This window comes from Mesoplodon bidens (assembly GCF_964165515.1).
Source record: "Mesoplodon bidens genome assembly, chromosome: 5".
Taxonomy (NCBI): domain Eukaryota; kingdom Metazoa; phylum Chordata; class Mammalia; order Artiodactyla; family Ziphiidae; genus Mesoplodon; species Mesoplodon bidens.
Genome location: NC_138161.1, coordinates 29,140,571 through 29,154,358, shown reverse-complemented (window position 1 = coordinate 29,154,358; position 13,788 = coordinate 29,140,571). Strand labels below are relative to the sequence as shown.

Below are 13,788 nucleotides of genomic sequence, written 5' to 3'. Positions count from 1 at the left end.
GAACACTGTACAAACTTTTTCCCACTTCAAAAATCCATGATGACCATACAGTTACACACCAAGCAATAGAATCAAGGCTGGGTAGAACAGGCTATATAGGCTGATTGTCTTTCTGAGCTATGCTTCAATTGCCCTGTCTCTAGATATACTAACTCGCAGGCCACCTTCTTTTATTTCCCTTTATTTTTCTGAGAAGGGCAAAGCATTCTTGAAGACTTGTTATTTTCATGACCAGAGACTTTTATGTTTATGGAAAACCTGAAAATCAGAGACAGCCCAGAAAATAACAATCATTTCAAACCAGAGACAATGCATTTTTTTCCTCATTTATTCAAATTCACTGCAGGAAGTAAACACTAAAAGATTAAAAAACAAAACAAAAAATTCACACTGCAGTATGTACAGTTTCATGACATCACATGAAGAAATTAAATTTCTAATAAAAATGACAAATTATATTACTGAGCATATCGCATCAAAATTGGTTGTGTAAACCCCAGAATTCATACCATGAATGGTAATGTGCCTGTATTCCAGTATACTGGAATACTCCTGGTATATTATTATGTTTCCAATGGGATTAAAAAATTCATGAAAGTAGTTGTGTGAATTCTTTATGTTGAAAAGTGGTTGACTTGATTTAAAAAGTTTTAAGACCCTTGGATTCAAAGCACATTCTTTCACAAAGCTTAAACCACGGAAGTCATGTCCAGAAATGGAATACTGTTATGTTGGGATGAATATCTGATCTGACTGCTTAAGACATTTTGCCAAATGCACAGATGCACAGGGTCCCCCATGCACTTTTCATGCAGCAGGTAATCACAACTTAAATAAAAGGCTTACTTTATACATTTGTCCAGACTTGCAACTGTATACACACATGCACAATTTTTAAACCTGTCCGATTATATTTACACTTATACATGGAATATACAGAAACCAAAGAGATTAAAAGGCTTTTCTGTTGTATTAGAACAATACAAAATATGTATTTTTCATTAAGGAAATCACTATTTACATCACCTTTAAAAACCAATTTTAACATCTTCATGTAACAAGTCAATATATATATATATACATATTATATATATATATATATATATATATATATATATATATATATATATATAATATATACTCTCACCAGTTTACTCTTCTGTAAGATGCAGCAGAGAATAAACAGGTAATGCTACCTTACTGATGTCAATGAGAGCTGTAGTACCCTTTCACAAATGACTTTATTAGGAAGAAATTGTCTAGATATCTAAAATAGTCCTTGAAAATGTGTATATGTGCATCCTTGTATCTACATATGCATAAATGAAGTGCATTTATGGATGTAGGCCCTTTCTCACTGCTCTTCTTTAAAATCATACTAAACTCAAACTGGGGACACTCTAGTAAATGAGAACAGGTTTCTTTGTGGTCATGTTTATTTATATATGACATACCCTCGTTTCTTTGACTGTTGACAGCAGTAACAACAACAACAAAACAAATGACCAAAGAAACACAAAAAAAGCAACGCTGGCCCTTGATGCTCTTTTTCCTGACCTAAATTTCACCCCCTTGTAAAAGCCCATTTTCCCCTAACCAAGGGGGAATATCAATATTTTTTTCTAGCATACTTCTAAGGCTCCAGACCTTTCACAATGGCAGAAAAAAATGACTTGTTTAAAAGCTTATTTATACAGTGTAGACAATAAGATTGTCACAGAATAAAGATGGGATGGAGTTGAAAATCTTCACTGGCCAGTGGAATTTTCATGATGTAGCATAATATTCGCTCCTATTATTTTATAATATATCCAGTAACTATTTACAAATTATTTTGAGAAAAAAATAATCATTTAGGGTTTTAGATCATATTAGGAAATAACGCCCATTTTTAATATAAAACTCTTAGAAACAACCTCAAGTAGAACAATTTCAAATAGATTTCCTTCTAATTAACAGTCGATTATATAACAATTTTTTGATAGGTCAGTTGCTAACTCAGTTCACAATTAAACCCAAAAATATCTGGTGAAAGAACTGTGGATTGTAAAAACTGAACTGAAAAGCATGGACTTGTTTCAAGATAGAAACCCCATGCGGCTCAATAACACATTAAGTTCTTCCAAGAAAACATCAATGTTTACTTTTAATCACTATTTTAAAATAACAGATCCGATGGAGTGACTGTGTACAAATTTGTCATGTATATGTGCCCTTTGTACTTTTTTGTTTAGTCAATCTGAGTTTAGTGCCTTTCTTGGGTTTGAAATAAATGTTTTCATCTTTGTCAGCACTGTTCTTAGGACAATGGTTTTAAGAGAAGTTAAGGATGTATTCAGGAGGAGTTGCCAAACCATCCTGGAATCACCTGAGTTTGGTAAGTGGCCCTGTTATTCCATCCCTAAGGCTAATTAAGTAGATGTTACTCATTAGAACACACAAATAATCACAGATTTTCCTGAGATGTTGAGCCAAATATGAAAGTTGTCCCCTCCACCCGATTTTTTTTTGTCATAAAAAGTATTCTGAACCCGATTTCCAAAGACATAGCAGTAATATATGAAGTACGATATTGCAAATTTTCAGTTGATGTGTGACTGCACTGGGGAAAATATAGGCATCAAATAGTTTGTTCACAATCCTGTGTTGAGAGAAGTCATAGGCAATGGTTTCAATTTTCAAAATTCAAATTTCAGTGTGCAGAAGAAACACCTAGGGAGTATATTAAGATGTAGAAGGGAGATTCCCAGGTCCACTTAGCAGAGATTCTTGTTCTGTAGATCTGAGATGCTGCCTAGGAATCTGCATTTTAAAACAAGTGCTCCAGATGATTCTAATGCACGTGGTCTGAGTCCAACTTTAAGAAACCCTGGTCATAAGACTCACAGGTACCACAGAAACGGTGAGAAGTAGCTTTTACAAGAGATGGTGAAAATTGTCCAAAGAAAAGCCATTTTGCTTGTTAAAAACAACTTATTTCAACTATTCAGGAAACCACCTGAAGATACATGTTAACTTTCCTAATTCTGTAAAAGGAGGAATATTAATTTAGTAAAGTAGTTAAAATACAAAAATGGAAATCTGCCTTTTTTTAAAGATCTATCAAACTTCCATCAATTGTAATCAATGTTTACTAAGTAGTACAAGGTTTAAAGAAATATAGTATATTGAAAAGGATTGGGGTGGGGCAGACACATTGAGGAACCACAAAACCCCTTCCAAGAATTAAAAATAAATGTGTTTTCTTTTTTTTCTTTTTTTTTTTTAGCAAAAGTGAAAAATGTAAGCATATTTTTTTCTAATTTGTTTTTGAACTGAAAAAATGATCAGTATTAGGTTTTTTGATTCAATCATTATCCTTTAAGGAGTTATTATTTAACAATTTGGACTTTTAAAAAATGTGTTAGGTACGCTGACTTCTGAAAAGCAAAATAAAGTACCCTAATAAAGGCAGCAATGCATTAATCCACTGTGGGTGGAGATTCACATTTTAATTTATGCCTATTATTTATGATTAAAAAAGAATATCATTCATGGGCTACTCACAGTTGTTGTCTGATGCATAAGAAGGTGTTAAACAACCAATTGCTAGTTCAGCAGCTTCCTCATGACATCTAATGTAAAGCAAGAAGTAGTATGCATATTTAAACATCACAGTAACCAATTCTTTTCAAAATGAAAAAGTTTCAATTATACCATGCTTTTCTCAAATCATGCGCTTATTTATACAGATCTCAAGTTCATACTAGTTAGTTTTAAAAAGATCCAAAGACGGATGGCAGGTACATTTTATTCTGATTCCTTTTTTATTGTTAGCACGTTTCCCAGAAGTCCATAAACTTCTCCATTTGCACTGTGTGAGCGAGAGGCATTATTTCCCATATGGCTATTGTAAGTGCTTCTTAAATTAAAGAAAGAAGCTTTAGTTTCTGCAGCGGGAAGTAGCTCTTCTTTGACTGTAACCTGTGAGATACTTTCAGCAGATGAAGGCTCTCTCCAAATGTCCTTGTCCTGTGTTTCTCGACTGGTAACAGAATTGCCTCCTTTCTGGAGCATGTAATACAGTATTGGGTTAGTTTTGGTCAGTCTCGGAGAGTCTTTCTCATACTCATTCTTATCCACATCTGTGATAACCCACTTGATGGGTCCCTTCTCACTGGGCACGGAACACCCATTCACAAGCCCAGATTCTGGTCTAGACCCTGCGCAGCCCAAGTGCTCGGGGAAAGGAGGGCTCACAGGAGGTTTTCCTACACCCGGGTATGGAAATGTCCTGTGGCCCATGCAGCTGTTGGGCTGAGCAGCACTGTACATGAGTCCGTTTAGAGAAGATATGCTGAATTCAGGCTTGCTATTGGTCACATGGTTTCTGTGTCCTTTTTTTTTACTGTCGACGACAGAATTACTCCTGTGCTGAGACAAATCTCTCACACAGTTTTCGGAGAGAAGCAGCTGTTTCAGAACGTTGAAGCTTTTGCTCTCTCTGGCCCAATTCCTGTGTTCACTGTCACTGGCTGAACCATGACTGGCAGGATATTTAAACTCAAGATCATTTCTGCTAAGCTTCAGCTCTTGCTGGTTAAGCAAGGACCCATACAGCACCTTCGGAGCACTGTGACTGTCTGCAGCATCGACTATGTTATTTTTCATCTTTTTAAATGGATTTTCTAACGGCTCAGTATGAAGCTTCCTTTTTTTAGGGACCATGCAAAGATTCTTTGATTCTAGAAGTGTCAGTTCACTATTTCTGTGACTGCTGTCCAGGTCATCAGCCAGGTGACTCTCTTGGTTTTGTCTCAGCAGCCGACTTAGCAGACCGTTCTTAGAGAAAGAAAAATCCTGAGGTGAGACCGGCTCCGATTTGAAGTCCTCGGATGCTGGTAAGACAGCTGTGCTTCCCTGCAAGGCAGGAGCCACGCCTAAGAAGGGGGCGCCCTGAGCGTCGTGGCTCAAGGGCACATTTGTGGTATGCGTATGCAAGTCATCGCAAGGCTCAGATTTTATTTTCACCATCAGTATTTGTTCACTTAAAGCTCTATCTGTATGTTCCTGAGTACTTTCATCTCTTAAGGGCATCTTCTCTTTCTTTTCGGGCTTCCCTTTGTTGGGGTTTCCCAGCAGCAACTGGAGGACGGTGCGCCTTTCAAGCAGATTTTCTATTTCGGAACCAGAAAGTCCTGGTTCAGGACCTGTTGCGTGACTGCCGAACGCTTTCTTTTCTTCAACTGCATTTGCTTTATTTGAGAGCAGAGGGCTATTTAGTCTATCAGTCATACCTGTAGGTTTCTCCGTGCTTACACTCAGCAGCTGTTTACTGGGTCTCTGCTCTTCCCCTGACACGGAAGACTGCATTCCACATTGCGCTAAATTTTGTAACAGTTTACTGGCACTGAAAGTGGCAGAGTTTTGTGTGCCTTCATTTTGGACTGGTTTCTCCCCTTGCGATTCTTTGCTTTTTGTAAGGTCCATCAGGTGGTTCGACGCGGTATTCGTTGGCTTTTCAGACTGAGGGCCACAGGCATACGGTGGGGAATTCCACTTGATGACCAGAGAGTGTTGGGAAAGGTTGATGGGAGACTCGGCTTTGGTGGATGCAAGTAATGGTGGAGTGCTCACTGGAGTAGTCCTGCTGGTACTAGGGCTTTCTATGACAGAAGTCCGCGTGTAATTATGTGTGCTGAACTTTGTCCCATCACTGTGTGGTTCCTGAGGGCTGCTGTTTCTTTCTACATTTTCTTCATTCTTATGGCCAAGTAGCAACTGAAGAAGGGTTACTTTCTGGTGTGAATTTAGCTTAGAATTCTTTGAGGTATCTTGATCTTCTTTGATATCTACTTCGGGGACTTTTGGATCCCAAGTGTTTAGCAAGGACTGAGTTAAGTTATCCAGAGAAACAGGCTGGTCAGGTTCTGCTTTTTCGATTCGGTGTTTGCAAGACAAGTCTATGGGAACACAGTTGGAATATGAACTTTCGTCACCACTGCTATCATCTGTAAAACTAGGATTGTTATCTGAGTATTCATCAATAGTTGTGGGTGTACTGCTCTCCTCAAAAAGGCTTCCTTTCTCACTATGACTGTGTCCGTTCATTGGCTTAGGTATGGTCTGGCTTTTAAGAAGATGTAAAAGCAAACTGTTGTTAGCAGCTTGTTTGGCATTGCTTCTTTCCAGTGAGTTCTTATAGCCTGCATTTTTGGGGGAAGAAGGAACAATACCCATCGGATTCTGAAATGTTGTACTTTTGCTAGCCATTAGTTTGTTTGATGATGTCCTCGCCTGACCATTCAGATGGCTTGACATTCCTTTTGAGAACTGGAAACTGCCCACATCCTTTTGGCCATTTTCTTGTAATCTGGCCATAGCAGCAAGTCTTTCACTTGCCGCCTGATTTGCATTTTGTGTTTTTAAAGCGTGTTCTCGAGAATACTGCTGTAAATGGGCTTCGCTTGAAAGGAGTAATGCTAATTGGCTACAAGCAACGCTCGGCTTGGGTGACGTGGCAGGACTAGCCCTTTTTTCCACCATGCTTGCGACAGCCTGTAACCTCGCAGCACATGACAAGGGTTCACTCATGACCTTTGTGCCACTCTGTCCAACATGATGAGGTGACTCTACGAACCTATCTCTGATGAGGTTTTTAGTTACATCAGGGAGACTGGTATCAGGCTTTTGATCTTTAGCTTTACTTTTCTTCAGCAACGTTTTTAAGTGACTTGACGCGACACCGTAGCACCTTAAATCTTTCTCCACTTTTAAAGAATTATGACTGAGGGCGTATCCTTGCTCCTTGAGGCTCTGCCTAATCTGTTGTGACAGAGCAACAGTCTGCAGCCTAGAGCTGAACGACTGAAGCAAAGAGGCCAGTACCGTGTTATCCTGTTTGCCTTTAGGCACACTGTCAGCCATGCCAGCCAGCAAAGCTTCCTTCTTTACGTTTAAATTTACGATGGAATCAGACAGCCTCTTCCGCTTCGCTGCATTCCAGTCCTCCGAAGACTGCAAGAGTCTGGCTTTTTTGAGATGCAGCATGCCAGATCCCTGATATGTATGTGTGTTGAGAACTGGACCATTACTTTGACAGGTGGGAAATGCATTACCAGAAATGTTAAAGTTCTGATCTTCCTCATCACAGCCAGCAGACTTTTTGTCGATGGCAGTACCTGATCCCTCTGCTGCCTGATGCATTAGTAATCCTTCTAGGTAAGTTAAAACAACAGAATCCTGGTGCACATCAGAGCCAAGCTCTTCTCCATGAGTCATGTTCAATAGAAGTGTTCACAAAGGCTTGGTTTCTATTCACTTTGAAGAATGGTTTTTCTGTGGGTGAGTGAGATGTAACTTCAATTAGTGAATGTCGGTTTCTCACCTTCCATAGTAATTAGACAGAGGTGTACTGTTCCGTTCCGACTGGGATTGGCCTGCTGGTTGGCAATGACGAGACAAAAGGCAGGGGACTCCCAACGCAGCCTGACTGCAGACTTGATAACTCCCAAGCAAGAAGCAGCGGCAGAATTCCTCAACACACAGGTCTGCAGCAGCAAGCAGATAGAATCCTTAGTGAATATACTGCTTCTCCTTCTTCACCTTTTGTTCCACAATAAATGCAAATATCAGTATTCTATAAAATAAATAAATAAAAAATAGTTAAGGAGGTGAAGCATTAGAGTTATGCTGTGATACCTGTAAGCAGAAAAATACAGCACTTGTCAGTTTCTAAGTGTATATACACAATATCCATATATATGCATTGTAGTCACTTCTTTAGTAATTTATGTTATTGTTATTCCTATTAAATTGGAAATCTCTACTGGAAATCCTATGGATTAATCCATATTGTTAAAATGATCCAATCAGAGAAGAGAAAATACTTTAATGTTACATAACTGTCTTCAAAAGTCCACCAAGCTTCTGAATTTTCATAAACACCTTTCTGCAAAGTGATGTGAATGCTGAGTCTTTTCTATAGTACTACAGCTCTATGAGGGGCTAGAACGAGCTTCCTTACATTATGAGGAGCTTAGGAAGGAACAAGAGAAGTATCGAAAAAGGAAAAGAGATCCACGTGACATGGACTCATCTAATGGGTTTGATGTGAGGCTGAGGCTGACACAATGGATTCACTTCTGATATCATCCCCCAAACATCAGACATCCCATAAGTAATCTGGAGAATTTCTGTTTTCAAAGAATTGGAAGCCCTAACAAGTATAAGATTCTTTTGTAGGCCTGTGCAAATTGTGATAGACTTAGTCATACAAACGTTTACGTATCATCACAAGCTTATTCACTCCTAGTTCTTACCATGACTTATTAAAAACAGAAGAGTGATCCTTCAGATGCTCATTCAGGTCTATCAAAGGCTTAACGTATCTGTTTTAAAATCCCCACACATGTGCTCCATGTAGAATTTTTTTTTTTTTTTTTTGCGGTACACGGGCCTCTCACTGCTGTGGCCTCTCCCGTTGCGGAGCACAGGCTCCGGACGCGCAGGCTCAGCGGCCATGGCTCATGGGCCCAGCCGCTCCACAGCATGTGGGATCTTCCCGGACCGGGGCACGAACCCGTGTCCCCTGCATCGGCAGGCGGACTCTCAACCACTGTGCCACCAGGGAAGCCCTAGAATTTTTTAAATGAGGTCCATTCCTAGCAGATGCAGAATATAGGTTACAGGTGAATCTACAGCCCTAAGTTTCTAGAATGTTCCTAATATATAATAAAATACTTCTCCTCCCTACCCATGCTATTTCTTTGTGTGTGACACTGTTATCAATAAGGATAGATAAAATGTTACATGTAATTAAAAAAATTTTTTTAGAAGATTTAAAAATTAAAGTCATTATTTAAAAAAATGTATTAGGGTACTTGCACCAATTTTTAGTTTAGAAAATGTGGTTACTGTAACACATGAAAGTATAACTATGTGTTAACACTAAGCTATCACATCATCCTGTAGAAGAGTGGGCAAGAAACAAATTTAGAATAGATCTGAAGGAAAGAGGAATAATCGTTCTCAGAAAATTCTAAGTTAAAGTGGTTATTTTTCATTAATTTCTTTGAAAAGAAAATTCTATAAACAGCACCAATTACATGAACAAGAAGAAAAAGAGCTTTTCATAGAAACCTGTATTTTTTTAAACTTTTTGAGGTTAAAATCGTTTGATTTAAAGCTAGTATTATTAACCTGACTCATTTTCTTTCAGTGGAAAGGCAACCAACCACATTATTTTTGAATCAGCGACATATAGTTGGCTTACTTGATTTTACATACATATTACTTAAGAATGTTGCCAAGTGTTGAACACTACCTGAGTAGAGTCAGTTACAAATACCTAAATGTCAACACACATTTAAAAATTAGGCTTTTTTGGAGATTTGCAAGCAATATATTTAACAACTGGAATATTTTACAAAATACTGTGATTCATTAGCTTGTCAGTGGATCTACTGGTTTATTTTTAACTTCAACAATGATTTTAAATATTAGAGCTTGTATACATGTCTATTTAAAAATATTCCATACTCTCTTCATAAACAAAATAAGGAAGAGACTTGACTTGTACAGCAAACACTTGTTAAGTGATTTCTGCAGAAAGGGAAAAGGAATTATCCAAAATATTTGATTTATGGAAGGTAAGAAGGACCAAAGGGGGAGTAAAAGTACTGAGGGGGCAGAAAAAAATAGGAAAAAGAATTCAAATGAAGGTCTCACAAATGTTGCAACTCTCATGAGGTTTAGAACGAAAAATTCAGTTTAGAAACTAAAATACATTAATAGCCTGTCTTTAAACATTAGGTTGGTAGGCACGACAGGCAAAATGAAGAAAGATTTCTTTAATGAACACTAAAAATACATACATATATATATGTGAATGGGAAAAAAATAAAACCTACCCAGTGACAAATTAAAAGCTGACTGAACAATGTCTATTTCAACTTAGTTGTCATTTTTATAGGGTGATTCCATAAAATTTTTAGAAAAAGATTTTGTTTTTAACAAAAAATTTAGTGTAATATTTATTATACCAAGAAGTGACTTAATTTTGATTTTAGAATTATCAGTCTAAATCAAAATCAGCTCTTTACAATTTTAATGAATTCATTTAACCCTCAGTATACCAAGAAAAACAGTCATCACCATTTACCATCTGGGTCCAATGAACATTTCATCACTACTTAGGTCAACTTATGAATAATTTACAGAAGAATAAAGAGATAATGTAAAACAACTTCGTTAGAACTTTTAATAAGAATTTACACATGGCAAACTCAGTTCTTAATTCTATATTTTCCTGGTTTTGAAGGATAACATATCTGAAATGGGCAAGGCACTTTGGAACTGATAGCTCAACTACTGTCATGCATGAACCTGGAAATACCCTGTAAATACCAATTCCAGATTTCAAATACATGTCTAAAAGGTGCTAGCTTAATCATCACTTCTGAGTCTTCTTCTTGTACTTGTATAATTCAAAATGTGTTACTTTGGAAAACTTGGACAGCTCAAAATTATACTGAGGAAAGAAGGCCAGAAATCTTCCTTGTTACATAATTGCAAAATATTTTTTATTTTTAGATTTGTTAATACCAATTACAGTGATCAATCCAAAGAATTATGTCATTTTCATGTCATCTACTGCCTTCCAATCTCTTGTTACACACCAGCCGTGTGTATTTGTACACTTCTGTTTCAAAAAAATGTGGGTGTGTCAACATCATAAAAGAACCAAGATAGGGCAGGCGAGGTTCTTGTCACAAAATACTGAATGAAGTCCTTCCTAATAAGCAACTAACTGGAGGAAAATACTGTATTTCCTTTTTGTCTTTAGGGCTATATTGTTATGGTAACTATGTGAAGTGATGGATATGTCAACTAACCTCACTTCGGTAATCATGTGCATATCAAATCATCACATTACACACCTTATAAAATATGATATGTCAATTATATCTCAATTAAGCTGGGGGGAAAAAGAACTATATTGTTCACTCATTGATCCTTGAGTTTGAGAAAATTCATCTTGGATACTGTCATCTGAAGACAATAGTCCGAGATGTTGCTTATATACTCAATGTCACCATCATCAATCATGTATAGAATGCTACTAACAGTCTCTTTGCACTCATCCAGTGACTCATCTAATTGAAGCATCTTCCTATGCCAACTTTCTTCTCTTTAACATTAGGGATGGAAAATAAAAAATACTGAATTCTCAAAAAAAAAAATACTGAATTCTCAACTATACTTACTACAAATTTAAAACAAAATAGAAAGACTACAAAGATAATCTCCAAACATTTTTTTACACTCTTGAAAGATAATACAGTATTAACAGGCAATGCTATTAGAAAACTGAAGATGATACAATAATGATGACATATTTCACTACTGCATCATCTTTCTAGGCACTTTCATTAACTTCCTTTGGCTTATAATCTTAGTCTTTATATCATACAGTTGGAAGTAAATGATGAATTAATTTCCAAAATGATAAAAGAGCAAAATGACTAAAGATACAGGAAAAATAAGATCACTAAGATTCCATTATGTATGTTTGAGTTATAAAAAGTTCCAATGGATACACATGGTAATAACAAGATATAATGTTTTTTTGTATTAAAAACATATTCATTGAAACATTAAAAAAGAATAACAGTCATATAATACAATCCTTCCTACCAAACAAACAAACAACTTCAAACTAAAACTGGGTTCAAAGAACCCTGATTGTACACCAAGGGTTAATGCATTTCAAGATAATTTAATAAAATTAATGTATAACCATTTTATAGTGTTAAAATTATAAATGAAATCTTCCTTTTATTAATATAAAATTGTTTATAAGCATAAAAATATCTATAAATTTAATAAAATTGAGATTTTATTGGTCCACTAGCATGCAGCGAAAAGAACTATTGTTGTGGCAGGACAGAATTATTAAAAATAATAATAAAATCAAACTAAACCATGAATGAATTTCAAGCAGTCTTGGTCATATGCATGGATAGATTTTGGCAAAGATCCAAGTTTCAATACGCAGACTAGTTTAATGAAATATCTAGTAAAAAATGCTTGAATTTAAAGTATGTTTTTCTAAAAAGCTACATTTAAAAAAAGAACTTGAAAAATAAGACTCAACATAAATATCATAACTTTTTCCTTAGCGCTTTAATTGATAAAAGACAGTTGTAAATAATTTGCATATTAACAATTCCTAACTAGGTTTTATATTGATTCTCTAAAGCAAAATATTTCCACTGCACTGTTTTACATTTTCTATTTGGAAATGGTTTATTAAGCAAGGGAAAATTCGCTGAATATTTAAACACTTTTATAAATGGTAAAGTCCAAGTAAAAAGATTTTACTTGGATAAATGAAGGATGCATCTAATAGGATTCTTATACGTGGGAGTACTTCTGGTTGAAAATACATGAGAAAGGTCTTTCTCTAGCTGTATTTAAGGAAAGGATTGATTCAGTATCTCACTAGTAATCAAATTCTCCATTAAAAACACATTTCAATGATTAAACATCTATGAAGTCACTTTGTATGCTATTTAAATGATGTCTAATGAATACCTCACAACTTCCAATTGTTCCCATGAAATCTCCAATTTCTTCTGCATTATCAAGTAACACCTGTTTGAGTATTGAATTTAAAGGTATTTCTGCAATGCCGCTTTAATGAGCATTTGGATTCTTGGCCCTGGTTCCTCAAAATGCAGAAGGAACTGAGAGGCTACTCCTATTAGACAATATTACCTAAGTTTTACTGTAGAGTATTTTGGGGATGCAATTTTATGCAAAAGGAAAGACAAACATTAAGATGTTTCAGTAAGCATTAGAAGAAAAATATGTACGTACTAAGAAGATTCAAAAGTCCTAATTATTGAAACTTTTACTTAAGCAATACAAATCCAGGTAAATGATTCAGAGAACTCTTGGTGTTCTCCAAGGTGAGACTTTGAAAGAAAGTTTTAGGAGCTGAACAGGAAAAAAAAAAAAAAAAAAACCAAGAAAAATTTATCAAGAAGATGTAACACCAAACATTTTATGCAAATAGATGAGATTAGCTTTCTAAACCAAGGGCCGATGAAAAGTTAGAATGAAGTTAGAACCCAACACTTAATGTCATAGAACAATAAAGGAAAGTAAAATTTCAGATAATGGTCCTGGACTTCACTGAAAAGTGAAGAATATAGTGAATCCTCTATTATAAATTAAAAGTTAGTTTTTGAAAAAAGTTAAGAAAAATAATAAAAGAAATGTTCAATTGTTGCCATTTTACAGCTGGAAATAATAATGGGCATAGTAAAGGAGGAGGCCTGGTATTTCATTTATTAGAATATACTTCTAAGTTTTTGAAAAATAAATCAGAATTAGTATATGTCCTTTCATATAATTTAAATTCCAAGACAATTTTTGTTGTAGCATTATCTATCAAAAGATGTTCAACCTGATGGGTGCCAAGAAAATACTTACCTGAAAACACTTTGCTCAACTGAGGGCCTTAACATTTAAAATTAGACCACAAGAGCTTCTGGCCCTGTCCCAGGGGTTCTCATTTTAGGTGTAAATACTCTTCAGAGATTGGTAACAGAACATACTGACACTGTAGTGAGTAAAACAGCTGCCCAGATTGGTCTCCATTGCAACCTAAGGGACTTACATATTTTTGCCCAAGGGCAAATTTGCTCCTACCTTCCAGGCCCATCAGCTTTAACTTGCTGTCAGCTGCTTCCACAGGAGTAAAATAGTGTCACTCACTTCCTCTATTAAGAGACTCACTAG

The 13,788-nt window shown here is 36.1% G+C and overlaps 2 protein-coding genes across 5 annotated transcripts in view; both read right to left on the bottom strand.

Moving 5' to 3' along the window:
* The window catches only part of NRIP1 (nuclear receptor interacting protein 1), a 76,507-nt gene extending 69,139 nt beyond the window's left edge, over positions 1 to 7,368 (bottom strand). For 2 of the 4 annotated variants that reach the window (XR_014015981.1, XR_014015982.1), the window contains exon 1: positions 3,547 to 7,368. Coding sequence is in view for 1 of the 4 variants with exons in the window: in XM_081235858.1 (XP_081091984.1) it covers positions 3,790 to 7,260 (3,471 nt within the window). In the remaining 3 variants the exon portion in view is untranslated. Of the gene's footprint in view, positions 1 to 9 lie in introns of those variants that run through there. The other 2 variants (XR_014015983.1, XM_081235858.1) reach the window with 2 other exon arrangements.
* Positions 1 to 7,449, bottom strand: part of SAMSN1 (SAM domain, SH3 domain and nuclear localization signals 1) — a 383,350-nt gene extending 375,901 nt beyond the window's left edge. The window contains exons 1-2 of the mRNA XM_081235859.1: positions 7,367 to 7,449; positions 3,547 to 3,614 (exon numbers count right to left, since the gene is read on the bottom strand). The gene's annotated coding sequence lies outside the window, so the exon portion shown is untranslated. The remainder of the gene's footprint in view (positions 1 to 3,546; positions 3,615 to 7,366) is intronic.
* Between the last annotated feature and the right edge of the window lie 6,339 nt (positions 7,450 to 13,788).